Source organism: Phaenicophaeus curvirostris, chromosome 24 (assembly GCF_032191515.1).
Source record: "Phaenicophaeus curvirostris isolate KB17595 chromosome 24, BPBGC_Pcur_1.0, whole genome shotgun sequence".
Taxonomy (NCBI): Eukaryota; Metazoa; Chordata; class Aves; order Cuculiformes; family Cuculidae; genus Phaenicophaeus; species Phaenicophaeus curvirostris.
The window spans coordinates 4,771,314-4,796,227 of NC_091415.1; the positions used below are offsets into that span (position 1 = coordinate 4,771,314).

Genomic DNA, 24,914 nt, shown 5'->3' on the forward strand with positions numbered 1-24,914 from the left:
TGGGTCAGGGGCTCGCGTGCCTGTGTGCGGGTGCTTCTTCCCAAACCTGAATTGCCTAAGCGGGGTGGCAGAGGAGAGGGGAAAGGCAGGAGCTGGTTGCCTCTGGGGGAAGGGCGAGGAGCTGGCATGGGAACGGCAGCCCATCCTCCATGCATGCCGCGCCGCTCCGCGTCTGTAAACTTTGAACATCTTCCGGAGAGAAGTTAGTGGCTATTGTGAACAGCTGGATCTAATTTTATGAGGAGCGAGGAGGAGACAGTCGTGGGGAAATAATAAGGCTTGGCGCTCCCAGGCGAGGATCCCCGAGCCCGGCCAGCCCTCCTGCCTCCACCGCACCCCGCCGGGGGGAAGCGCCGGCGAGACTGCCATGGGGAAACTGAGGCACGGAGCGGTGCGGGGCTCAGCTGTGTCCTGCGTAACGCAAACCAGGAGTCCAGGTGTCCAGGGTATTGTCCCACCAGACCCATTGCCCCTCCAGCAGTGGTGCGGCTCTTCCCCATGTGGGAAGCTGGGCTGCTGGGCTGCCCATGCCAGGTCACCTCCTTGACCCTCAGGAAGTTCAGACCCAGAGACCCCCAGTGCTTGTTCTCAGCACTCGACCCATCCCTCCTGCTGGCTGCTTCCCACGAGGCTCTGCCCACCTCCTAAAATTAGCTCCAGCTCTGCCATCCACCCCCCGGCACCCCTGCGGCCAGGGGAGCTCTGCCAGCCCATGCTCCGGGTCCACACTGATCCCTTCGGTGCTGAGAGGGAAGGGTAAAAACCAGCCGCCTCCATCACTCGCATCCCGCTTGCTGGCCACGAGCCACCTAAGAGCAAGTATTTCCCGGCCTTATTTCTTACAGGCTGATCCCTGAAGTCGCTGAAGTCACCTTCTGGTTTATCAAGGGTTGGCCAAGGATGAGCTCTGGGCCAGCTGAGACCCAGCGCATCTCACGACACACAGTGGGAAGGCAGCATGCGCTGGGTTTCGGTGCCACTGCTGTCTCACGGCACAGAACAGGGGACGCTGGGGACATTGGAGCATTGCATCCGTTTGGGATCAGGTGAGGGGACACGCTCCAGTGGGATTTGCACAGTCGATACTGGACACGCTTCATGCAAGCGGACGCTTGTGTTTCTCTAGACCCTTCGTCTGCAGGATCCTGCCAGCTGTGCCAACACCGAGCTCTGCACAAACACTGTCCCTGCAGAGCCAGCATTTGCCACCTCCAGGGATGAGACCATGAGGTTCATGGCCTGTCACCTCCAAAGGGCTCGGCCACACGTTCTCACCACGAAATCCCACAACAACGAGCCACACCGGGAGCCCACAATTGCCCCCAGCACCGCGTGACGCCCCATCTCTCCACCAACACGGGCGGGCGAGTGGCCATCCACCACCACCACCAGGAGGTTCTGCCAGGGCCCCTCGCTCCCATTTCACAGGCGGGGAAAACCGAAACACCGGGAGTTGTAGCAGCGTGTCCAGACCCGCTGCAGGATCCAGCTGCGCGTTATCACAGAGTAAAGGGTAGGGGGGGGTTGCTCCTGCCGTGTGCCCGCTGCAGGCTGGCGCGGGGCACGGCCCCGCCGGCTCACCCCATCATTACCTTCCCTCCCTCCCTCCAAAAAAACATTTCATAAGCTGCCACGTGACAGCGGCAACAGCGAACGCCCACACGCTTCAGGTGCTGCCTGCCCCCAACGCAACACGCAGGTGTCTGGGCTCGGCCGCCGTGGCCCCCGGCATGCGCCCAGCCCGGGCACCGACCCCGAGGAACACCTCGGATGCAAAGCTGAGGAGCTCAGAGCATGGCCTGGCACCCAGCAGATCCCTCGGGATGGGAGCTCCCAGAGTTGAAAGTATTTGGTTATATCCAATCCACTCAAGGTGGTTGCGAACGCTATGGAAGCCCCATCAGCTCCTTGCAATTGCCATCAGAGATTTAATGAGAGAGAGAAGTTCCTAGAGATGGGACATTTCTTGGACAGCATCCTTCCCATCCCTTGATGGATGGAGGGATCCAAGCCCCACAAAATGTCTCAGGATGGCTCTTGCTGCATAAATCCCAGCAGCACCCTTGGTGAGCGCTTGGTTCTCTTCTCCTCCATCCTCACTCCCACAGATGGGAGAAGAGGTATTAAGGCAGAAAACACAATTTTTCCCTCCAAACAGCCCCAAACTGCCTATTTCTCCCCTTTTCATCAGCTCCAAGCCTGCATTGCCCCACCACTGAGCTCACCTGCCGCCGGCCCTGTGCTCGCTGTGTGTTTGACGGGAGCTGCGCGGTTACTTGCTTTTTAATACATTAATTATAGCTGATTACCACTGCCACCCCCACCTCCCCAGAGCCGTGACCTGCTCGCACGCTGCTGGGAAAAGCTCCTTCCTTCGGCACAGCACCGGGACTCACCTCCCGACCCACTCGGTGGCGGCAAGATTGGGATTAAATGGTGATTAAAAGGAGATGCCATTTCCAGGAGCGCGATAAATAGCGACCGTATGTCATGGGAAATGGATTGCATGTCCCTTTTATTGACGGATGTGGATGCTAGAGAGGGATTTACTTTGCAGGAGGGGGATGTTAGAGGTGGGATGGTTGCTGGAGGGTTCATCTCTGTGCCCTTTTGCCCCTCAAAATGCCCCAGATGAAGCATCCTCCTGCTCTGAGCTGAGGACTCACAACACCCAGGTGCCACTTAGACCAGGCGGCTGGAGCCCAGCACTCAGCCCACCTCTTTCAAAGAGTTATTTTTGTTAGAAAAACCAGCGTGGTGCTCGCCCTGGGGAGGGAACTCGGTGTCCGAGGTCCCCTGGAGACCAGGGATGGGAAGATCCCCTCCCATGTCACCCACCTAGGAGGCGGTGGATCCTCACCCCACACCCACCTGCAGCCCCTTCCCGCAGGAACGCCGACACGGGAAACCCAAACAGAGCCAACGCCAGCGCCTTCTCCCACAGGGACACTCGTGCCTGTCCTCTCCAGTGGGGAAGTCACTGTGGTGACTGGCACCTGCCCTGCCAGCGGGGTCCTGGCCCCGCTGCCCCCTCCACATTTCTCCCCCAACTTTGCTGGGTGACCTTGGCGAGCCCTCGCCTCCATCCTCTTCGGAGACCCTCTTCTTTCCATTCCAGGTGGAAAAAATCCACCCCCATGACCCACCCTGGGTGCAGGGACCAGCTTTGCGGGTGCATGGGGGGCAGCCAGACCCCCTGATTCTCCACCCATCCTTGTGAGCACCCCAAATTCATATGGGATGGGGGGGGATGACAGCCCCAGGGGCAGGGCCCCCCGGGCAGTGCCAAAGCCCTGACTCACGGCACGCACGTCCCCGCGCGGGGTAAAGCGATAGGAGGGGAGAGAGGACGCCGGAGCCCAAAATACCCCAGCGCGCCTGACACCGGAGATTATCGCTTCGCCGGTGGGACAGTCGCCTGGCCCAGCTCAGCGCCAAAACCCCCCAAAATCTCACCCACGCCGACCCCCCGATAGCAATGGGGGGAGCTGCACCACCCTGACAGAGGCTGGTACCATTTCCAGCTGGTTTCTCCCCAAAAAGCATGGGGGTTCACAGCTGGTGAAGGCCAAACGCGTTGTACGGGGCCTGAGCGGTTTTGGGGGGCGTAGGCGGGCGGTGCTGTGAGGGCTTGGCCTTATTTTCCTTCCAAGAGGCTTAGGGGGAAAGAAAACAACCCCGAACCCCAGGAAGGGTGTTAAAAATAAAAATAATAACAATAATAAAGATGACACACTGCCGAAAATTATACACCTAATTGCTGCCTCGTTAGCAATGCGCCCCTATGACGAGGCACAAAGCGTTTAGCATACAGTCAGCGTATGGGTCATCCCCTATCATGCGTGTGACACACATGTAACGTGACACGAGGGTGGCCCCCACATCCCACCAGGGACCCCCAATGCGGCGTGTCCAGGGCTTCAGCGGAGAAGCAGATAAAGGGGGTTGATCGCTCTATATACCGCCTGGCACCCAACGTATGGGCTGTATGGTACACAAGGAGCCTTTGTCACCCTATAGCCCGTGCCCACCCGACATCCCGGGGATGCTCGGAGGAGGGGGAGCCCAGCACAGCCCCGACGGGGTGGGAGGATGGGGACCTGATGGGGCAGGAGGACGGGAAAGGAGGCTGGGAAAGGAGGTTGAGGACCCAGCGGGGCAGGAGGATCGGGGACTCGATGGGACAGGAGGATGGGGAAGGAGGTTGGGGATCCAAATGGGGCAGGAGGATGGGGAAGGAGGTTGGGGATCCAAATGGGGCAGGAGGATGGGGAAGGAGGTTGGGGATCCAAATGGGGCAGGAGGATGGGAGACTCGATGGAGTTAAGAGGATGGGGAAGGAGGACGAGGCAGGAGGACGGGGAAGGAGATTGGGGAACCAAATGGGGCAGGAGGATAGGAGACTTGATGGGGCAAGAGGACAGGGAAGGAGTACAGGGAAAGAGGATGGGGACTCGATGGGGTTAGGAGGATGGGGAAGGAGGTTGGGGATCCAAATGGGGCAGGAGAATGGGAGAATCGATCGAGTTAGGAGTATGGGGAGGAGGACAGGGAAGGAGGATGGGGACTCGACGGGGTTAGGAGGATGGGGAAGGAGGTTGGGGATCCAAATGAGGCAGGAGGATGGGGAAGGAGGACAGGGAAGGAGGCTGGGGACCCGATGGGGCAGGAGGACGGGGAAGGAGGACATAGAAGGAGGCTGGGGACCCGGTGGCGGCGTCTGGGGACACCTAGGGGACCCCCCACCGGTGTGTGCGCCCCCAGCCCCTCAGGGCAGCCCCGGGGGGAGCTACTGGGAGGAACTGGGAGGACCCGGCGGTCCCAGCGCTCCGGCAGGGACGGGGGCAGCTGCGGGCTGGGAGGAAAGGAGGCGCCGGAGCGGCCAGAGGAGGAGGAGGAGGAGGAGGAGGAGGAGGGCGGGGGGGAAGGGGGGTTGGGAGTCTCCTCCCGGCGAGCTCCTACCTGCTCCGTGCTCCGGAGGGGCCGCAGGGCGCGGGGCGGGGGGCGCGGGGAGCACCGAGCGGCCCGGGGACGGCGAAGTTTGTGCGAGGGAGGAGCAGAAAGTTGGGAGTCAATCAGGAGGCGGCGGGGCCGGGCCGGGCCTCTTCCCTCCTCCCGCCGCTCTGCCCCCTCCTCCCGGCCTATTCCCTCCTCCCGGCCCCGCCGCCCTCCCTCCGTCCCTGCCTCTTTCCCTCCTTCTCTCCCTCCCTCTCTCCCTCTTCCCGTCTTTCCCCCTTCCTTCTCTCTTTCCCTCTTTCCTTCTCTCCCTCTCTCCCTCCCTCTTTCCCTTTTTCCCCTTCCCTCCTTCGCTTTTTACACCTTCCCTCCTTCCCTCCCTCTTTCCTTCCTCTTTCCATTTTCCCCTTCTTCCCTCCCTCTTTTCCTCTTTCTCTCCTTCCCTTCCTCTCTTCCTCCCTCTTCCCCCTTCCCTCTCTTCCTCTTTCCCTCCTTCCTTCTCTCCCTCTCTCCCTCCCCATTTCCCTTTTTCCCTCCTTCCCTCTTTCCCTTTTTACACCTTCCCTCCTTCCCCCTCTCCTTCCTCTTCCCATTTTCCCCTCATTCCCTCTCTTTCCCTCCTTCCCTCTCTCCTTCTTTCCTTCCTCTTTCCATTTTCCCCTCCTTCCTTCTCTCTTTTCCTCTTCTCCCTTTCCCTCTTTCCCTCCTTCCCTCTCTCCCTCTTTCCTTCCTCTTTCCATATTCCCCTCCTTCCCTCTCTCCTCCTTTCCTTCCTCTTTCCATTTTCCCCTCCTTCCTTCTCTCTTTTCCTCTTCTCCCTTTCCCTCTTTCCCTCCTTCCCTCTCTCCCTCTTTCCTTCCTCTTTCCATATTCCCCTCCTTCCCTCTCTCCTCCTTTCCTTCCTCTTTCCATTTTCCCCTCCTTCCTTCTCTCTTTTCCTCTTCTCCCTTTCCCTCTTTCCCTCCTTCCCTCTCTCCCTCTTTCCTTCCTCTTTCCATATTCCCCTCCTTCCCTCTCTCCTTCTTTCCTTCCTCTTTCCATTTTCCCCTCCTTCCTTCTCTCTTTTCCTCCTCTCCCTTTCCCTCTTTCCCTCCTTCCCTCTCTCCCTCTTTCCTTCCTCTTCCCATATTCCCCTCCTTCCCTCTCTCTTTTCCTCTTTCCTTCTCTCTTTTCCTTCTTCCCCCCTTCTTTTTCTCTTTCTCCCCTTCCTCTCTTCCTCCCTCTTTCCCTCCGTACTTCTTTCCCTCTCTCCCTCCCTCTCTCCCTCCCTCTCTCCCTCTTTACCATTTTTTACCACCTTCAGTCCTTCCCTCTCTCCATTTCTCTCCTTCCTTCTCCCCCTTGGCTGCTGCTGCCTCCATCGGGGCAGGGGATGTGGAGATTCCCTTCTGCCATGAGGGTTTTAGGGGAAGGGCAGCCCTTGAACCCGGCTAAGCCCGACCCCAGCTCTGGGATTGCCCTCTAGGAGCCTTCTTCACACTCCTCCTCCTCTGGCTGCAGTGCCGAGCCAGGGCACGAGGGTGCTGCTGTCCTGTCACCAGCCAGGGTCCCCATGCACTCCTCCATCCCCCTCTGCATGTCTTCATTGCCCTTTGAACACATTCATCCCCCTCCACGCATGCTCATTCCCCTTCACTCAGCTTCGTCCCTGTGCTCTCCTTCATCTCCTTGTGCTCACCTTCTCCCTCTTCCACACACGTTCGTTGTCCTCTGCACACTCTCATACCCTGCCTCACACCTCCATCCTCATCCTCACACCCTCATCCCCCTCCAAACACCATCCACCTTCATCCACCTTCTTATCGCCACCCTCACAACCTCATCCCCCTCTGAACACCTTCATCCACCTTCTCATCCCCATCCTCACAACCTCATCCCCCTCTGAACACCTTCATCCACCTTCTCATCCCCATCCTCACACCCTCATCCCCCTCCGAACACCTTCATCCACCTTCTCATCCCCATCCTCACACTCTCATCCCCCTCCGAACACCTTCATCCACCTTCTCATCCCCATCCTCACACCCTCATCCCCCTCCAAACACCTTCATCCACCTTCTTATCGCCATCCTCACACCCTCACCCCCCCTCCAAACACCTTCATCTGACTTCTCATCCCCATCCTCACACCCTCATCCCCCTCCGAACACCTTCATCCACCTTCTCATCCCCATCCTCACACCCTCATCCCCCTCCAAACACCTTCATCCACCTTCTTATCCCCATCCTCATACCCTCATCCCCCTCCAAACACCTTCATCTGTCTCTGAACACCCTCATCCCCCTCCAAAAATGTTCATCATTGTCCTCATTCCCCTACATCCTCAGACCCCCTGCCCCAACAGATTCCCTGTCTCTTCTGGACCCCAACTTCACCCCATCGTCCCCAGGATGGGGATCTCAGCCCACACGACTGCGCTTTCTCAAGGAAAACCCGCCAGGAACCAGACTGTGGTTATTTCCTTGGAGCAAGCCAATGGGTGGTAACGTGCTAAGGCACGTACAGCTGGTCGCACACAAGTCCCTGGCCACCACCCAGCCTGGGTGATGGGAACCATCCCTGGAGGTGCTCAAGGCCAGGATGGATGGGGCTTGGAGCAACCTGATCCAGCGGGAGGTGTCCCTGCCCATGGCAGAGGGTAGAACTGGATGGGCTTCTGGTCCCTTTCAACCCAACCCATTCCATGATTCTAACGTCCAGCAGAACCCTAATCCCACAAGCACACCCCGAGAACCTGTGTCATGGTACCCAAAACCCACCGAGGGAAATCAGGGAGATGGATCCTCCTAGGCGCCGTGCTTAGAGAAGGGATGCTCTTTGCAACCCATCCCTTCTAGAAACATATTTTTCTAATTTTTGTGCTGAGCGTGGTTGTATTCAAGCGTTTTGGGGCAAGCCAGCCAATGCTGCAGCTCATAAAGCGACCGTCTCCGAAGCATCCAACGCATTCAGCAATCGTGTGTGATTAATAAAACCATATCGCATTCTTCCCCCCTTGGCCTGGTGCTAACTTGTAAGAAATCTGGACCAAAAACTGCAACAAAATGGCTGCAATTCTCCAAGGGCCGTTCGGAGCACTCGTTACTCATCCCTTACTTGGGCAAAAATGACATTGAGAGCTCCTGGAGATGACAGCCCTAATTGAGTTCAATAGGAGTTTAGGCTGAGTAAGGCATGAGCAAACAAGCGTGCATTACCCCATGAATAAAAGCCTGGTCTGCAAATGGTTAGGAACACATGGAACGCCACGCAGGGGAATAGCGAGGGGGTCACTGCCGCGCCGGGGTCCGTTACGGCATCCCACCCGACCGCTGGCGATGCCAGGATGAGCTCGTTCTGAAGCGCGGCAATTCAAGCCCAACTCAGTGGTTCGTTGCGATCCAGCCTCTTCATTTCTATTTTTTCCCCTCCTCCAGAAGTCCGTAATCGTCGCCTCTGCTGTTCTTCGTCCACTGGTGGGAACAGCAACTTCCTTTCCCAAATTATAATATAAAAGAGCTGCGAGCAGAGAAGCCATAAATAATATTTTCTTATGGCCAGAACATCCAAGTCTAGGCAAGACACCAAGAACAGCTACAACATTGTAAAACTCCAACACTTCTCCGGAATGGATTCACTAATTAAAAAATGATTCTTTTTTTAAAAGCAGTTGAAAAATATTGGCTTGCCCATCGCTTGCTGTGCCGGGAAATAGTCCATCCTGCAAAGCCGCAGCCCAGCTCGCAGCCACGAGTCTGCCTTTCAGTGTCACCAAAATGAATTCACGGGGAGGGAAAAGGGGGAGAATAACACCCTGTCACGATTGCTTCTTTAATTAATTAATGGATCACCAGTTCAAAGCGCGGAGCCAGAGCCCCCGAGGCCAAGGCGATGCTCTCCGCTGGGTAGGGCACTCACTGGGGACCAAACACCTCCCTTGTCGGGTGAGGAGTTTCCTGGTTCCAGCCTCCCATTCCGTACCTGCTGGGATGCAGGCAGCCCTCTCCCTCCGCGGGCTGCCTGCCTGATGGGCTGTTTGCCTTTTAGACCCCCCCAAACAGTGCAGGCTGGGTGCACAGAGCCCCCCAAGCCCTGAGGCAGAGGGACAAGTGAGCAGTCGGAGAGGAGCCCGTCACTTCCATCCTGCTTGATGGGCTCGTTGGCGTGGGATGCAGATGCCACCAACTGTAGGAGCCAACAGCACATTGGTCCTAGGATGCTCAGAAACAAGGTGGGACCAAGCCCTGGGGCAGAGGGACAAGTAAGAAGTCAGAGAGGAGCCTCTCACTTCCATCCTCATGCTTAACTCTGGATGAGCATCATCTCACTCATTGGTGTGGGATGGGGATGCCACCAACCACCACCTGTGGGAACCAACAGCACGGCAGTGACATTGGTCCTAGCTAGGATGTGATGCTCAGAAACAAGGTGGGACCAAGCCCTGGGGCAGAGGGACAAGTGAGAAGTCTGAGAAGAGTCTTCCACTTCCATCCTGCTGCTGGATGGGCATCTTTCTGCTCAACCACGTGGGATGGAGATGCCACCAACTACCATCTGCAGGAGCCAACAGCAGTGACATTGGTCCTAGCTAGGATGCAACACTCAGAAACAAGGTGGGACCAAGCCCTGGGGCAGAGGGACAAGTGAGAAGTCTGAGAAGAGTCCTCCACTTCCATCCTCCTGCTTACCTCTGCATCGGCATCTCCCCACTCATCAGTGTGGGACAGGGATGCCGCCAACCACAGCTTGCAGAAGCCAACGGTGCTGCAGTGACATTGGTCCTAGCTAGGATGCGATGCTCAGCGGTGGGGTGGGACCTTCTTTTTTCCCCTCCCCTCTTCCTTTTATAACCATCTTTGCAAAAATAAAACGCATTTCCCAGGAGGTTCCCTTGAGGAGCTGCCAACAGTCATTGCTGGCCACTGGCCATGCTTGTGCTCCTGGGGTTAAATCCATCCCTGCGCCACCAGCCTCACACCAGCCCCTTAAAACGAAGCTTCAGAAGCCTCAAAGCCTTGTGCTATGGGGAAAACTTCATCCCTGGGGATGGAGAAAAGGCTTTCCCAGAGGAAGACACACACTTTGGGCTCAAAAGCCGTTGATAAGGCTCCTTCGGCTCTTTTTTTTTCCTGATCTTTTCTCGCTGTGAGCATTCCTTTCACACCCACGCACACCCCAGCATCCTCAGCCATTGGTCTGCCAGCGCATCCGTCACACTTTCCATCAGCCAAAGTAGATACACATTTCAACTGCTCCCATTCCTCATCTTCTCTGGTGTTAACAGCCAGCGCAAACAAAGGGCCCGAACATCCATCGCCCAATTCAATTGGTTTCATTTGTTTCTCGTGCTGCAGTTGGTTTGGGTTAGAGGGTTTGTGTAAGGGATTTGGGGTGGATGGCTGATGCGGGGACTGGTCTGGCATGGGGTTGTTGGACTCGATGAGCTGGTGGGTCTTTTCCAACCTGGTGATTCTATGTTGGACACCCATGGCAGATTTTTGTGCCCCGCTTGGGCTGAAGGCTGGGATCCCAATGAGGTTTGCGAGCAACCATGGGCAACAAGGAGATATTTTGGGTGTAGGGAGGAAGAAACTCCCTGGGGAACAGCCAGGATAACGGCAGCTCATGCCCCAGCAGGACCTCGGGGAACCCAAACCCCTCTCTCTCACCCTGCTTCGGCTTTTCAGCTTCCACCGAGGGAAATGAAGACAAGCGTTAGCTTGACTGCTAGCAGAGCTTTTCCCGATTTCAAACAGATGTTGGGTTCGTGGCTGGATTTAGGCAGAAAGCTCTCGCTTTCCACACATTTGCTGGCCATACCTAACCGAGGGATGCTGGCCCCGGACCATGATGGCTGGTTCTCCAAGCTCTTCAGCTCACAAGAAGGTCTCTGATCTTGCCACATGGGTAAGGGATGATGTCCCCTAGCCAGCCCCTTGTCGCAGAGCTGTCCGCCTCCATCTGCCCCCGTTGTAAGCATCTGACAATGAATCATAGAGCCTGCATTCGTGCATCTGGTGGGAAAACCTCAGCTCCGTCTGCAAAGCCATTGGGGAAGATATTTGCCAGTGGTCCAGCTGCAGCTCGTGGTCCCACTGTCACTGTCATTGGTCCCCAGCCCCACACAGGGATAAATTTGGGCTGCAGCAGCATTGAACACTGCCCAGTGAGGACGAGCATCCCTCTTGCACAACCACATCTGACTCCTGCTCCTCAGTCTTTCCACCCTAGTTACCTCTTGTGATGTTGAGGAGCTCAGATCACCCCTGGAACGCAGGAGAAGACCTGAATGTGATCCAGGAAAGGCACCCCAAACTGTACCATCCCCTCATGGATTCAGTGCGCGAGCCGAGCTGGAGAGAGAAGCATTAATGGGGAACTGAGGACAGTGGTTTGGGGCACCTTGGCACATCCTGGTGTTCTTCATCACTGAATTAATCAGACCCTCAGCCTGCAAAGGTGAATTTGTGCTGAAATGGGGGCAGGGGCTGCCCTGCTCCCACCAGCATCTCTCCTTCCCATCGACTCTCCGTAGCAACCTGGGTTGGCAAATCCCATCTGCCACCGCTCCAGGATCAGGGAGCACCCACCAGCGGGGACACTCGGGGTGTGCTGGCTCATGGGACCACCCTGGCGGGGTGCGGAGAGATGCCATGGGACGCCAGGTTGGAGAGCGGCAGGGACACCGGGGGCTCTGCAGAGCCCATCCAGGCGCTGCGTGTGACTCAGCGCCGCGCCACACCTTGTGAGTCACCCCAGTGCTTCCTGGTGCACCCTGAGTTTTCCCTTCCAGGTCCCTCCTGGTGGCACCAACCCAACCCCTGTGCCAGCAGTGCCGGCTCTGCCTCACGTGGCTGCTGGCCCTCCCTCTGCCTACGCTGCCTTCCCTCGGCACGTGCCCGTGTGCCGCCAGTGCTCTGGGTGCCAGGCTGCTCCTCAGGAACCCGAATATCCCAAGGTTTCCAGGCAGCAGGGTTAGACCCAGCGAGTGGAGATCCTGGGGTGTGCAAACACAAAGGTTTGGTGCCTGGTGGGCATCGAGCCGGTTGCAGGTCCCTTGCTGGGAATTTGGGCAGAGCCTGGCTAAGCACAAGCTCTGGCTGCTTGGAGAGGGATGAGGAAACACAAAGCGAGGAGACCACCAACCCCCCCTCTCATTGCGAGATCGTGCTACAAAATACAAACCAGAACCTAAAAAAAAAAAAAAAAAGCAGGATGAGTTTCCAGGATCCGAGTCCAAGAAACGTCTCAAAGGGATAAGATTGGGCTCACAGTCAGCCTCATCTGCTAAATATACCCAAGTCCTGGCTCTGCCATCTGCCCCAGACCAGTGATCTGTCCCCAGTTTGCCTGGAGAGGGTGATCGTGGCTGGATGAATGTCCCACCGTGTTCTGTGGGCACCGTGCACCTTGAGCCACTCCAGGAGTGGCTGGAACCACAAGCATCCACCAGGCAAAGGATGGAAATGGAGGGAGCAGAGCAGGATGGGGATGCAGGAGTGTCCGCTGGGCACTGGCACGTGGACTTGGTGGCCCCGGCATCCCTGGCACAGGTGCTACTCGCAGGCGAGTTTCCCATCGAAGCTGGAGAGGGCGATGGCAAAGGCTTGCACGGCGCAGAGCGGGTAGTTGTAGTCCATGGTGAAAGCATCGTCCGCCACACGTCCAAACTGCATCACGATGTAGTCAGCTGCAGGAAAGAGGGTGAGCAGCTGGGATGTCACCTGTGTCCCCATCCCCCTCTTTTCCCACACAGCAGCATCCCAAAGAATCATTGAATCATAGAATGGTTTGGGTTGGAAGGATCTTCTGAGACCATCCAGTTCCACCCCCTGCCACGGGCAGGGACACCTCCCACTGGATCAAGGGCTCCAAGCCCCATCCAACCTGGCCTTGAACACCTCCACGATGGAATCTCAGGGTCTGGTTGACATCAAGTTAGAATCATGGAATGGTTTGGGTGGGAATGGTCCTCCAAGTCCACCTGGTTCCATCCCAGGGGCACCTTTCACTTGACCAGGTTTCTCCAAGCCCCATCCAACCTGGCCCTGAACACCTCTAGGGATGGGGCAGCCACCACTTTTCTGGAAAACCTGGGCCAGGGCCTCCGTGCCCTTGTCGTGAAGAATTTCTTCCTAATGCCTAGTCCAAATCTCTCCATTTCCAATTTAAAGCCCCCATCCCGAGCTCTGCCTGTGGCTCACACACTGACCGCACCGTATCACACACGTGTTACCAAAAAGCATCATTTTCCCCTCTGTGTGGTCCAACACAGACCCCCTAGTACCAGTTCCCAGGAGCCACAGCCCCCCAAGGGACAGGGACACCGTCCTCCCGCCGTGGGACCGCTGCTACCAGAGGGCGGGTGACAGGAAATCTGTAAAAATAACCAGGGGCCCCCGAGAGGTTTTTTCTGTCCCGTAACCCAACACCCCAGAGGCTGAGGGCTTCTGACTGCGCCGGACAGGTGATGAACGGCTGCGTCCGGCCGCTTCCACGGGGACAGAGCCACTGCCACCACCCAGCCACTGTCCCCAAGGCGCGATGCACCCCAGGGTGACCCAACCAGGGGTGTGTGCTGGGGGTGATGCGCTGGGTGCTTAGGCTGAGAGGGTGGTTGTGGTGTGATGGGGGGAGCTCAGCACCCTTCAGGATTTGTCCTTGTCCTAATCTGCCTGGCAACAGATGCCCCGTGCGCTCCCTCTGCCGGTGCCGCACGCTCTGTCCGGCTCCATCCCAGCTCCAGCAAAGGCAGCCAGGACCCCAAATGCATGAAAAAAATTAAACCTCAATGAAGAAAGGAGGCGCTGGGGCCGCCTGATGGTACATCTCATCCCCATCAACCCCCGTCCCATCCCCCTCCAAGCTTACGGTCGCTGCCGTGCACGATCTGGAAGTTTTTGACGGAGGCGTGAGTGACGCGGCCGTGGAAGTTGAGGACGTAGGATTGGGTCTCGTCGTTCCACACCGGTGCCTTGTTGTGCAGCTCGATCACATTGTCCATGTTTCTGTTCTGCCAGCGCATCAGGAGGCCGTCGTTATCCTAAGGAAGCAAAAAGCAGGGAGAACAGAGTTGGGGTGTTCCTTGGAGAACAGCTCCGTAGAAGGATCCAGCCAGGAGATGGGATCTAGTGTGGAAAGCAAGACACAGACAGCACGTCTCCCACCTCCCAAGGAGGTGCCTTGAACTTCAGGGACACCTGAAAGCTTTTCCATGCCCTCAAGTAGGTGAAATTCAAGGTGAATCCCAGCAAATCCAACCCCCAGGGAGTTTTTCCATGTCTGGCCACTGACTTACGTTTCGAGGCCGGATGGGCACCCTCTCATTGTCAGAGTTCATCCCAGGGATGATGACTGTCATCTTCCGGGGGCCTTTAAACCCTAAAACATTGGTCTCCTGCAAGAGAAACCCCATCTCTAAAATCAGCAACTACCTCTCGTGGGCAGCTGAATGAGGGTTTAGAATGGATCCAGCCCATCCCACATCTCTGCAGCCCCTCCAGGGTGGAAGGAGAGCAGGTTGAGACCCCCTCACTGCCCGCTCTGGGGGGTCCTGAGGGGGTTCCCCGCGTCCCTGCTTACGTAAACCACAGCCGAGAGCTCCTGCCGCACGTTGGACCAGTCGGCGTTGGCCCTGTCGGGGTTCATGCCGTTGTCGAACACCGTGAACTTCGTACCCATCAGGTTGGATCTGAGGCCAAGGATGGGAGATGGTGCCACCAAGGTCCCTCCAACTCTGCCTTGGCCCCCCTCAGCTTTGCTCCAGCTGCAAACCCCAACCAACACCATCCTTCCCTACCCTCTAGCCTTTTGCTTGGGTTCAGTGCACCCCTAAATCACGGCGTTCTAGGATGCTGCCACTGCAGGGACCCCCCAGCATCACTGCACGGCTGCTGGCAGTGCAGCGCGCCAGGACTTGCCAGGCTCGCCGAGTGCCGTTTCTAGCCATGACCTGTCTGCTCAGAGGAACCAGACCAACCTGTTTTCCCCTCCTGGCCCCCAACATCCTCGGGTTGGACCCGGGGAACACCGAATTTAGCTTCCTGCCTGACCCAGCCATCACTTGGGGCACCGCATAGAGCAGGAACAGGGCTCTGCGGGAATGAGGTGCCACCAAAACGCGGTACCACCCCTGCTCCTACCTCAGCTTCCCTATGAAGTTCTCTCCTCCCCGTGACAGGTCGGTGGGGTCGATGGAAATGAGGTAGTTGGAGGTTTTGCTCTTCTTGCGCTTCCTCCCGGCGAGGAGGAACACCTGGAAGAATGGTGGGAACAAGTAGGGATGGGGCATTGTCATCGCCGCCACCACCGTCACCCCTGGCTCGCTGCCCCACCATGCAACCCAGTAGGTTATTGCCTTGGCCTTGCAGAATCATAGAATCACCAGGTTGGAAAAGACCCATCGGATCATCGAGTCCAACCATTCCCATCAATCACTAAACCATGTCCCTCAGCGCCTCATCCACTCATCCCTTAAACCCCTCCAGGGAAGGGGACTCAACCCCCTCCCTGGGCAGCCTCTGCCACTGCCCAATCACCCTTTCCGTGAAAAAATTTTTCCTAATGTTCAGCATGAACCTCCCCTGGTGGAGCTTGAGGCCATTCCCTCTCGTCCTGTCCCCTGTCCCTTGGGAGAAGAGCCCAGCTCCCTCCTCTCCACTGAGTCACAGAGTGAAGACAATCCCCAAAATACCAGCTGAGCCGTGGGGTGGGAGCGTCTGAGCCCAGCTCCCCCACTGATGTTTGCTCATCCTCCTGGGTTCCTCGGATGCAGGACATTTCCCAAGACGAATTGCTGGCCAGGGGAGCAGCCCAGTGAGGGGCTCAGCACCATGATGGGACGCAGATAGACATCCCCCTAAAACCCCAAGGGTCCCCATACCCTCACCCCACCTCACCTTCTTGTCGTTATCCAAGTGGAGGTAGTAGGTGGGGTAAAGCCCCCGGTCCATCCCCTTCTTGTCCCGTGTCACCCGGCACTTGATGGTCACTCCCTGCGGCGCTGGCCGCAGCACGAACTCCTCCAGGTTGTCCACCTCGATGACGGGTGATGGGGGCCTCTCCTTTGTCTACAACATGGGAGGGGATGGTGACCACAAAGCCAATCTTGCTGAAAGCTCCTCTCCTTTCCCAGCCCCTTTCCTCTCCTTGCCCCCAGTCCCCTGCTGGTGTTGGACACGGTGCTGCAGCAGGTCATCCCAAGGGATATTTCAGCCCTAGAACCACTCTAGGTGGGGAAGAACTGCTGTCCACCCCCCAAGGAGACCTCCACGATGAGAGGGATTTTGTACCTTCTTTGATTTCTTCCCTTTCCCCTTCTTGTTGGAGTTTTTCTGTGGGGTCTCCGGGGTCTCCTCCTCGCTCTCAGCTGCTTTGGGAGGAGCTGCAAGCAGGAACAGGCAGGGGCGTGATGGGGAGTAAAGAACCTGACTCTATCGAACCCCAAAACAGAGTTCAGTGTAGACCTAACACCCTTGATCATAACACGCCTCTCCACACCAGGTTCTCCCACACCCACCGAGCCCTTGCAGGACCCAGCTCTCACTTTTCTTTTTGGTTTTCTTCTCCTTAGGGGGGTCCCCACCAGTCTGGAAGAGAGATGCTGGATTTTTCTTCTTCTCCGACCTGATGGGTTTGGTGCTGGAGTCAGAATCATCCTCCTCATCGCTGCTGGTGATGGCTGGGAGAGGAAAACAGGGCACGCTGTCACACAGCACCGAGTGCTGTCTTCTCAGGACGATGATGTGGGACAGCCGGACTGGCTGCCACCCCCACCCCCTCACACCTCCCCCCGTACCTTTCTTCTTGCTTTTCTTCTTCTCCCCGTTCACCTGGAACATGGACATCGGCTCCTTCTTGGTGCTTTTGGCAGATTTGGCTTTGCTGGCTGGGTCACCCTTGTCTCCTGGTGGGATGGAGGAGCTGATGATTGGCAAGGACAGGGGGACAGGAATGAGTGGGGATGGGGATGGTTGGAAGGGGTGAGCTGGAGGGAGATTGCATGGGGATCGTGAGCGATGAGGACAGAATGCGAGTGGTCCCCCCACCCCAGCAAGGGAGCAAGCAACAACGGAGCCAGGCTCAAGCCAGCCCTGTCCCCCGGGGCACTCACCCTTCATCTTCAGCTTCTTCTCACCCGAGGGGGGGTCTTTGGGCAGTCTCTTCTTGGGCTTTTTTGGTGGGTCTTTATTCTCCACCTCCTCTTCTTCCTCCTCATCCTCAGAGTCCTCTTCTGGCTCTGCCCAGAGGTGACACCGTGGCATCGGCATCGCGACGGCCTCGCTCATCGGGTACCCACAACCCCGTGGTGTGTGAGCAGGGGACATCCCTCAGCAGCACTGGTTGGTGTGGACACCGACCCCACCACGGCCAGGGGTCTGGGGCCACAGGTGCCTCGCACAGTCCTAGGGGCCAGTGGAGCTTTGGACGCGTCCAGCGCTGGACACAACGTGCAAAGTCACATCGCCATCTCGCGGCTGCAGCCCTGGGCTGCGTGGGGACACGGGGGCGAGCCCCATCTTTATTGCTCACCCCATCTTTTTGCTCTGCAAAGAGGTCCAGGGAGCTGGTGGCACCAGCCAGCGGCCACACGCTTCCTAGGGAATGTGTTCCCCTCATCTGATCCCAGTTCCCCAGCCAATCATAGAATCACCAAGTTGGAAAAGACCCTCCAGATCATCGAGTCCAACCATTCCTATCAAATACCACAGCCCTCAGCACCTTGTCCACCCGTCCCTTAAACCCCTCCAGGGAAGGTGACTCAACCCCCTCCCTGGGCAGCCTCTGCCAGGGACCAATGACCCTTTCCATGAAAAAGTTTTCCTAATGTCCAGCCTAAACCTCCCCTGGTGGAGCTTGAGGCCATTCCCTCTCGTCCTGTCCCCTGTCCCTTGGGAGAAGAGCCCAGCTCCCTCCTCTCCACAACCTCCTTTCAGGGAGTTGGAGAGAGCAATGAGGTCTCCCCTCAGCCTCCTCTTCTCCAGGCTAAATGCCCCCATGGTTGAGTCACCTTCCCTGGAGGTGTTTAAGGGCTCATGGTATCCCTGGGGGGCTTTTTGGCATGGGGGGGACACCAGCAGGACATGGTGCATGAGGTCCCCGCAGAGGGGTGGGTCCTGCCTCCTCACCTTGCTGCTTCCTGGGGCCCTTGGCCATGTGGGAACGAGGAGCTGGGCTCTCCTTCTTCTTCCGAGGCTCTTTGGTGGCTTTGGAGTAGAGGTCCTTGTTGCTCTCTTCCTCCCCCTTCTCCTCCTTCTTCTTCCTCAGCTTCTTCAGCCCTGCACATTTCAAGAGATGCCCATGACGTCCCTTCAAGAGATGCCCATGAGGATGGACACCGTGGGTGAAGGACAGGACCATGGGGGGCACCTTCCAGCTTCTCTGGGAGCTGGAAGGGTCCGTGCTTACCCTGCGCTGGGGCGTGTGGCTCCTCCGCAGCCCCCGCCTCGCCCAGCTTCTTCACCCGCACCCGTCGCGGTTTGGCCTCAGCCTCCGGCGCAGGGTCCTGCCGCTTCTTCTTCAGCTTCTACCTCCACAGACGGTGCTGTAGAGATGGTGCCAGCTTTAAATCCCTTCTCCCTTGGCAAGGTCACCCCTGCTCAGGCGGCACCGGGTCCCTTTCTGAAGCGCAGCCAGGCTTTTCCTTGGCCCAGCAGGGATGGGGATGCGTTGGCACCTTCAAACAAGCGACTTACCGTGGGGCAGCCCCCCAGGGAAAGCAGAGGGAGGAAAAGAGAAAAGGATGTTAAGGGACAGACAGGAGAGCATCATCCCTGGGGACAAGGGGTGCTGGTGCTGCCCTGAGACTGTGGACCGCACTGGCACGGAGGGATGAGCCATGCTGTGCCACAGGGACCCTGGGCACCGTCTCATCTGAGCATCCTGAGGGACCTGAGCCAGGACAGGGGACCCGGGGACACGCCAGCAGCCTGGCTACACACCTCCATCCCTCTCACCCATGCGAAAAGCTCCCGTGGAAGGCAAGGAGCTGCCGAGCCGTGCCAGGATGGAGGTCAGCAGGAGCAGGGAGGCAGAGGGATTAGGCACAGCACACCTAATCCTAGTTAGCTGGGGCTATAAATAAATCCTGATTTACCAAATACATATCATCTGGGGCAGTACTTGCCTCCAGACAGAAGATATTTGGGGCAAGAGGGTCAGCTTAGGGCCCCAGAAGTGATTTAAACAAACTCAGTTGCAGCAGGACACCCAGCATCCAACACAGCATCTTCCCCCTCCCAGGGGTTTCATCCCTCCTGGATGCTCCAGCGTGGTGGGTGAAGGAATTTTGCAAGAATCCAGTAAAGCAGCAACGCTTCCCCCTCTCCCTGTGCTGTGGATCTGGGATGGAAGCTGGGGGTCCCACAGCAGAGCTGGGAACCAGCTGTTTTCTTCCATGTCATCAGCTCCCACTGAGAAAATCTCCTTCGCATCCTATAATCCCTTAAGCAGCTGGGGGGGAGAGGACAGCAGCTCGCTTCGTTACTTGACGAAGCCCTTCGAGGAGGGGCTGCTCGTTACTTTTGGTGGTCAATGAAATTGCTGCCCAGACCCCTCGGAAGCCGAGCAGCCCCCGAGGGCTGTGCCCAAACCCAGTGAGGGGCAACTGGCCTTTGGGGTCACAGCCTGGGGAAAGTGAGTCACGGCTGATGGCTTAACCGAGAGGCTTAATTAAAGCATTAATTAGGAACTGAGAGCCCACCTCATGAGGTAATTTGAAGCGATGGAAAGGAGGTTTGGAAGGATGCTGGGGGGGTTGCTGTGGGAGCTCCTCTACCCACCTCCTTCGGGACAGGGGGTACCCCAAAAGCTTGTGACCCTCCATGGAGCAGCCCATCAACTCTCAGTGTGGGGCTGAGGGACGTTCCCTGCTCACAAACCATGAGGCTGCGGGTCCCCATCGCGTTGCTGAAGCCACGGTGTCACCTCTGGGCAGAGCCAGAAGAGGACTTGGAGGATGAGGAGGTGGAGAATAAAGACCCTCCAAAAAACCTCAGGGTCTCCGATGTCCTTGGGGAGAGACACGGAAGGAGATGGTGGCGCTGGGGACAGGGAGGGAAGGATTTTTTTCCTCACCTGCTTGGGCTTGTGCTGGGGGCTGCCTGGCTCCTCGCTGGGGCTGTGGGACATAGAAAGCAAAGAGGTGATGGTTTTCACCCCTCCACAGCTCCTGGTAGGGGCTGAGACCCTCCAGCTGAGCACCACCCCACTTTTTGGAGTGGGGAGGCAAGGGCAGCCTTTTGTTTAGCTGTGGGAGCAGCTCCCTTCATCCCGACCGGGTTGAGCTTGGGTGACAGCGAGGAGCACAGGATGGGCTCTTCCACAGCCAAGGGTGGCAGCAACGGGGTTAATTTGGCAACCGCCTTCCCCCTAACAAGCACTTTTCCTCTCCACAAGCCAATGCGCATCACCACACCAACCCTCAGAGCCCATCAACCCCTCAACCTGATAAAAGAGCTCATTAATTTCATAGAATCATAGAATCACCAGGTTGGAAAGGACCCACTGGATCATCGAGTCCAACCATTCCCATCAATCACTAACCCATGTCCCTCAGCACCTCGTCCACCTGTCCCTTAAACCCCTCCAGGGAAGGGGACTCAACCCCCTCCCTGGGCAGCCTCTGCCACTGCCCAATGACCCTTTCCATGAAACATTTCTTCCTAATGTCCAGCCTGAACCTCCCCTGGTGGAGCTTGAGGCCGTTCCCTCTCGTCCTGTCCCCTGTCCCTTGGGAGAAGAGCCCAGCTCCCTCCTCTCCACAACCTCCTCTCAGGGAGTTGCAGAGAGCAATGAGGTCTCCCCTCAGCCTCCTCTTCTCCAGGCTAAACACCCCCAGCTCTCTCAGCCGTTCCTCATTGGGCCTGTTCTCCAGCCCCCTCACCAGCTTCGTTCTCTTCTCTTAATTTTCAATTAAACTGAAAATAGGAGGAGATGGAAACCCGATCGTGACGCCCAGAGCATCATCACCCACCCCACGGGTCGCATCCTGCTGGCTGGCACCCACCTGTCGGCAGCCCAGACCTCGCGCAGGATCTCTGTCTGCAGCGGCATCGCCCTCAGCCCTGGGTCCAGCAGGATGGTTCCTTCTGCTCTGCTCTCACCTCTTTCCCTTCTCCCAGGTCGAAGCCGTCAAGCCCTCGGCTCTACCAGCCCTCACCCAGCTCCATGGGCTCAGCCGCGGCCGCGATGCTCCACGCAACCTCCCAGCATCGACTCGGCTGCCCCTGCAGTGCCCGGAGGAGGAGGAGGAGGAAGAGCAGGTGAAGGAGATTATCAACTTTTTATTTCTCCTGGAACTCGGTAATAGGATTTCAGGGGCTGCTGGCCAAGCTCTCTGGGAGAGCAGCTGGCAGGGCTGTAATCCTAGGAAAAGCAGGACCTACGGGAGCGCAGCGGGTCAATCGGTCCCTAGCGGAGCCCATCGGTCCCTAGCAGAGCCCAGGTGCCTTTTGGGGGGGTGTGTGCGGCTCCCCCCACGTTGCGTGGGGTCCCCAGCACGGCAGCTCCGCTCGCTCCAGCCTGGTGTGGGCAGAGGGATGCAGCCTGACCTCATTTAGGGGTCCCTTCCCTGGATGCGCCTTTTTCCACGGAAAAAATATCTTCTTGAGGGGGAAAAAAAAGCAGAATTTAGGGTGTTTTGTATGAGCTGTGCATGGGGAGCCTGCGCAGGGGACAGCAGCATCCCTGGCTCCAGGGGATGCTAAGGGCTTTCCCTTAACCACCCCCCTGCTCCCCCTTTCCCTCCACATGACCATCACAGACCCCCAAACCCCCCTGCTCCCCCTTTCCCTGCCCATCACAGACCCCCAAACCCCCCTGCTCCCCCTTTCCCTGCCCATCACAGACCCCCAAAACCCCCTGCTCCCCCTTTCCCTGCCCATCACAGACCCCCAAACCCCCTGCTCCCCCTTTCCTTGCCCATCACAGACCCCCCAAACCCCCTGCTCCCCCTTTCCCTGCCCATCACAGACCCCCAAACCCCCTGCTCCCCCTTTCCTTGCCCATCACAGACCCCCAAACCCTCTGCTCCCCCTTTCCCTGCCCATCACAGACCCCCAAACCCCCCTGCTCCCCCTTTCCCTGCCCATCACAGACCCCCCAAACCCCCTGCTCCCCCTTTCCCTGCCCATGCCCAGAGCCACTAGGTGGCATTTGAGCACCACACAGCCAGGACCCACCAGGTTTCGATGCCTTCTCTACAAAACCCTCCCCGCTTCCCTTTCATCTCTAAACCACATCTCAACCTTGGCCCGAGGTTCTTTACTCTTCTGAGGGGGGAAAAAAAGCATCAAACCGAAAAAAAACAAAGCCCAGAAACTGCAAAGCAAGTTGGGTTTTTCTTGCTGTAGCGGGTGGTTTCCTACGGAAAATGTGGCTTGGGTTGCCCCCAAATGATTCTTTTTGCCACGGATGCAATGAAAAAAAAGGCAATTCTTGGCAGAACCCCTGAGTCTTGCGGCACCTTCCCCAGACAGCAGCCCCAGGGATGCTCTGCTGGCTACAAGACACCCTGGGGGGGTGTAAAACCAAAGATCTGGCCCCAAGCCGCTGCAGCAGCCCAACAGCATCCTTGGTACGGGCACGCTGGTTGTGTTCCTGCTGCTCCGGGCTCCATGTGGCACTGGGCAAGATCCTTGGCCAAAAGGCACAAAAACATTCTCCACCCAAGCAGGGAGCCCAGGAGGCTCCTTCTCCAGGGCACACGCTGGCACAAAGGGTCTCAAGTTGTGCCAGGGAAGGTTAAGATAGAATATTAAGAAAAATTATTTACTGAAGGAGTAGGGAAGCCTTGGTGGAGGCTGCCCAGGGCGGTGGGGGAGTCTCCATCCCTGGAGGGGTTCAAAAATGGTGTGGCCGTGGCATTTGGGGACATGGTTTCATAGAATCATAGAATCACCAGGATGGAAAAGACCCACTGGATCATCGAGTCCAACCATTCCCATCAATCACTAACCCATGTCCCTCAGCACCTCGTCCACCCGTCCCTTAAACCCCTCCAGGGAAGGTGACTCAACCCCCTCCCTGGGCAGCCTCTGCCAGTGCCCAGTGACCCTTTCTGTGAAAATTTTTTCCTAATGTCCAGCCTGACCCTCCCCTGGTGGAGCTTGAGGCCATTCCCTCTCATCCTGTCCCCTGTCCCTTGGGAGAAGAGCCCAGCTCCCTCCTCTCCACAACCTCCTTTCAGGGAGTTGGAGAGAGCAATGAGGTCTCCCCTCAGCCTCCTCTTCTCCAGGCTAAACACCCCCAGCTCTCTCAGCCGTTCCTCATCAGGCCTGTTCTCCAGCCCCCTCACCAGCTTCATCGCTCGTTTAGCAGGCACAGTGGGGTTGGGCTGGCAACTGGACTGGATGAGCTTAGAGGGCTTTTCCAACCTTAATGATTCCATGATAAAAAAAGAGAAAAAGCAGTAGGATAAACTCCTCCAGGCTGGAAAACCAGCTGGGACCTCCCAAGTAGCATCCCCCAGCCAGGCAGCCCCGAAACATGGCATGCTGGCTTCTCCCTGGCTCTCCAGGGAACGATGGTGCAGCATCATTCTTGGGGACACCACTAATTCCTTAACGAAGCCCTCACTGAAGCCCCACCACTAATTCCTTAATGAAGCCCATGCATCTCCACCACAGGGTGAGAGCAGATCTGTCCCCTCCCCAGCCACCCCCTCCGCTGAGCAGGATCCAGAGAAAAAGCACTTTCTTTTTTAAATCAGTTGTTTATTTTCAAGCTCCGAGAGGGGTATTACAAAGGAGAGACAGGAAAAACAACCACCGGAAAGCTGTTCTCGCACAGGAGCGACGGTGTCACCTTAGGATGGAGGGGGACGATGGCCGAGGTGGCAGCAGCACCAGTGTGGGGACACGATGAGCCCCAATCACGCTTGGGGTCACCCCTCGCTGCAGGAAAGTTGCTCGCTGAGGAGCTGTAAATCCACAGTACCAGCTCTGACCCAGCCTCTTGCTTTCTGAACCACAGCGCCTCGAAATACACAATAAAATACCCCAAATACCCCAAAATACCCCAAATACACAATAAAATTCCCATTTAAAGATGGGAGCCAATGGATGGGGTGCAGGCGACGGACTGAGTGCCTGTGAGCTGGACAGGAGGCTTCTGCCCTCCAAGGAAACAGAAACCAGCTCTTTGAAGCATAAATGCCCCCCCAAAGCAGGGTTTTAAAGGCAAATTACATCCCTGCACCGAGGTGCTGCAACAGAGGTGACGAGGGTCCTCACCTTCATGCCTGGTTCCACTCCACAGCCGCTTGGGCCACAGATAAAGAAGCCACCAGGAGAGAAAAAACAATTTGCACCCTTAACCCAGCGAGCTCCCGTGGGTGAGCGAGCCGCTGGGTGCTCCGAGGCGCTGGGTCAGCCCTGGGCTCCAGCAGCCAGAGCTACGTGATCGTGTGCCGGATACAACCGGAGGCAACCCAAGGAGCATCTCCTGCATCCCAACTCATCGCAGAGAACCCGGGATGCTGCGTCGACAGCCGACACGAAGCCAAAGGAGATGGGACGAGCTGTCTACGGAAACCTCCCAAGAGCCAAAAGTTTCAATTTTTCTTTATTTGTTTTTCTCTTTCTCTCTGTTTAAAAGCTATTTTGTTCCACGGGTGGTGGTCCCACGGCGTCCCTCCGCTCCCACTCTGCCCTCGAGCACGCCCAGGGCGGCGGGACGGGGTTTGTTTCTCTTTGCGAGGTGCTTTTTGCTTCCACGATCACACAAACTGTAACAAGCTTTACAAGAAAACACTGGCGAGTCCCAAGGTCTGGCAGCAACCTTTTTCTGCAGGGGCCGAGGGTAGAAGGTTCTCCCTTCCCATCCTCCTCCGTCATACGTGTCCTTCAGCCTCTTTGTCTTCAGCACTGGGAGTTTTCGGTCCCTTTTCACAAGCTGCTTTCTCCGCTGCTTTTTCGACCTCGGTTTTGCTAGCTGCTTCCTGAAAAAAAAACCCAAAAATAAAGCACATGGAGTTGGA

At 57.3% G+C, this 24,914-nt stretch overlaps 3 protein-coding genes across 6 annotated transcripts in view; all 3 read right to left on the minus strand.

Moving 5' to 3' along the window:
- The window catches only part of TEAD3 (TEA domain transcription factor 3), a 31,660-nt gene extending 26,626 nt beyond the window's left edge, over positions 1–5,034 (minus strand). Inside the window, exon 1 of the mRNA XM_069875961.1 lies at positions 4,963–5,034. The gene's annotated coding sequence lies outside the window, so the exon portion shown is untranslated. The remainder of the gene's footprint in view (positions 1–4,962) is intronic.
- Positions 5,035–12,395: 7,361 nt separating this feature from the next.
- On the minus strand, positions 12,396–21,042 carry TULP1 (TUB like protein 1). The gene is made up of 14 exons (XM_069875825.1): positions 20,943–21,042; positions 20,012–20,054; positions 18,344–18,461; positions 18,064–18,213; positions 17,049–17,174; positions 16,734–16,841; positions 16,482–16,616; positions 16,228–16,319; positions 15,835–16,005; positions 15,079–15,191; positions 14,519–14,627; positions 14,235–14,333; positions 13,808–13,979; positions 12,396–12,626 (listed from the first exon to the last, which is right to left on the minus strand). The coding sequence occupies exons 1-14, from the start codon at positions 20,987–20,989 to the stop codon at positions 12,493–12,495; spliced, it is 1,617 nt and encodes a 538-aa protein (XP_069731926.1). The 5' UTR covers positions 20,990–21,042; the 3' UTR covers positions 12,396–12,492.
- A 3,440-nt stretch (positions 21,043–24,482) lies between these two features.
- FKBP5 (FKBP prolyl isomerase 5) overlaps positions 24,483–24,914 on the minus strand; it is a 29,568-nt gene continuing 29,136 nt past the window's right edge. For 3 of the 4 annotated variants that reach the window (XM_069875766.1, XM_069875769.1, XM_069875767.1), the window contains exon 13: positions 24,483–24,875. In XM_069875766.1, the coding sequence (XP_069731867.1) occupies positions 24,533–24,875 (343 nt within the window). In that variant the 3' untranslated portion in view covers positions 24,483–24,532. The remainder of the gene's footprint in view (positions 24,876–24,914) is intronic. The other variant, XM_069875770.1, reaches the window with a different exon arrangement.

What these genes read in the sequence shown, in the direction of transcription:
- TULP1 (XM_069875825.1), bottom strand. Translation starts at nt 20,989, where the DNA reads ATGCCGCTGCAGACAGAGATCCTGCGCGAGGTCTGGGCTGCCGACAG. An exon ending in GAAGAAGCTGAAGATGAAGG is followed by an intron (nt 16,842 to 17,048) that starts GTGAGTGCCCCG and finishes CCATCCCACCAG; the next exon opens with GAGACAAGGGTGACCCAGCC. An exon ending in AAGGGAAGAAATCAAAGAAG is followed by an intron (nt 16,006 to 16,227) that starts GTACAAAATCCC and finishes CCCATGTTGTAG; the next exon opens with ACAAAGGAGAGGCCCCCATC.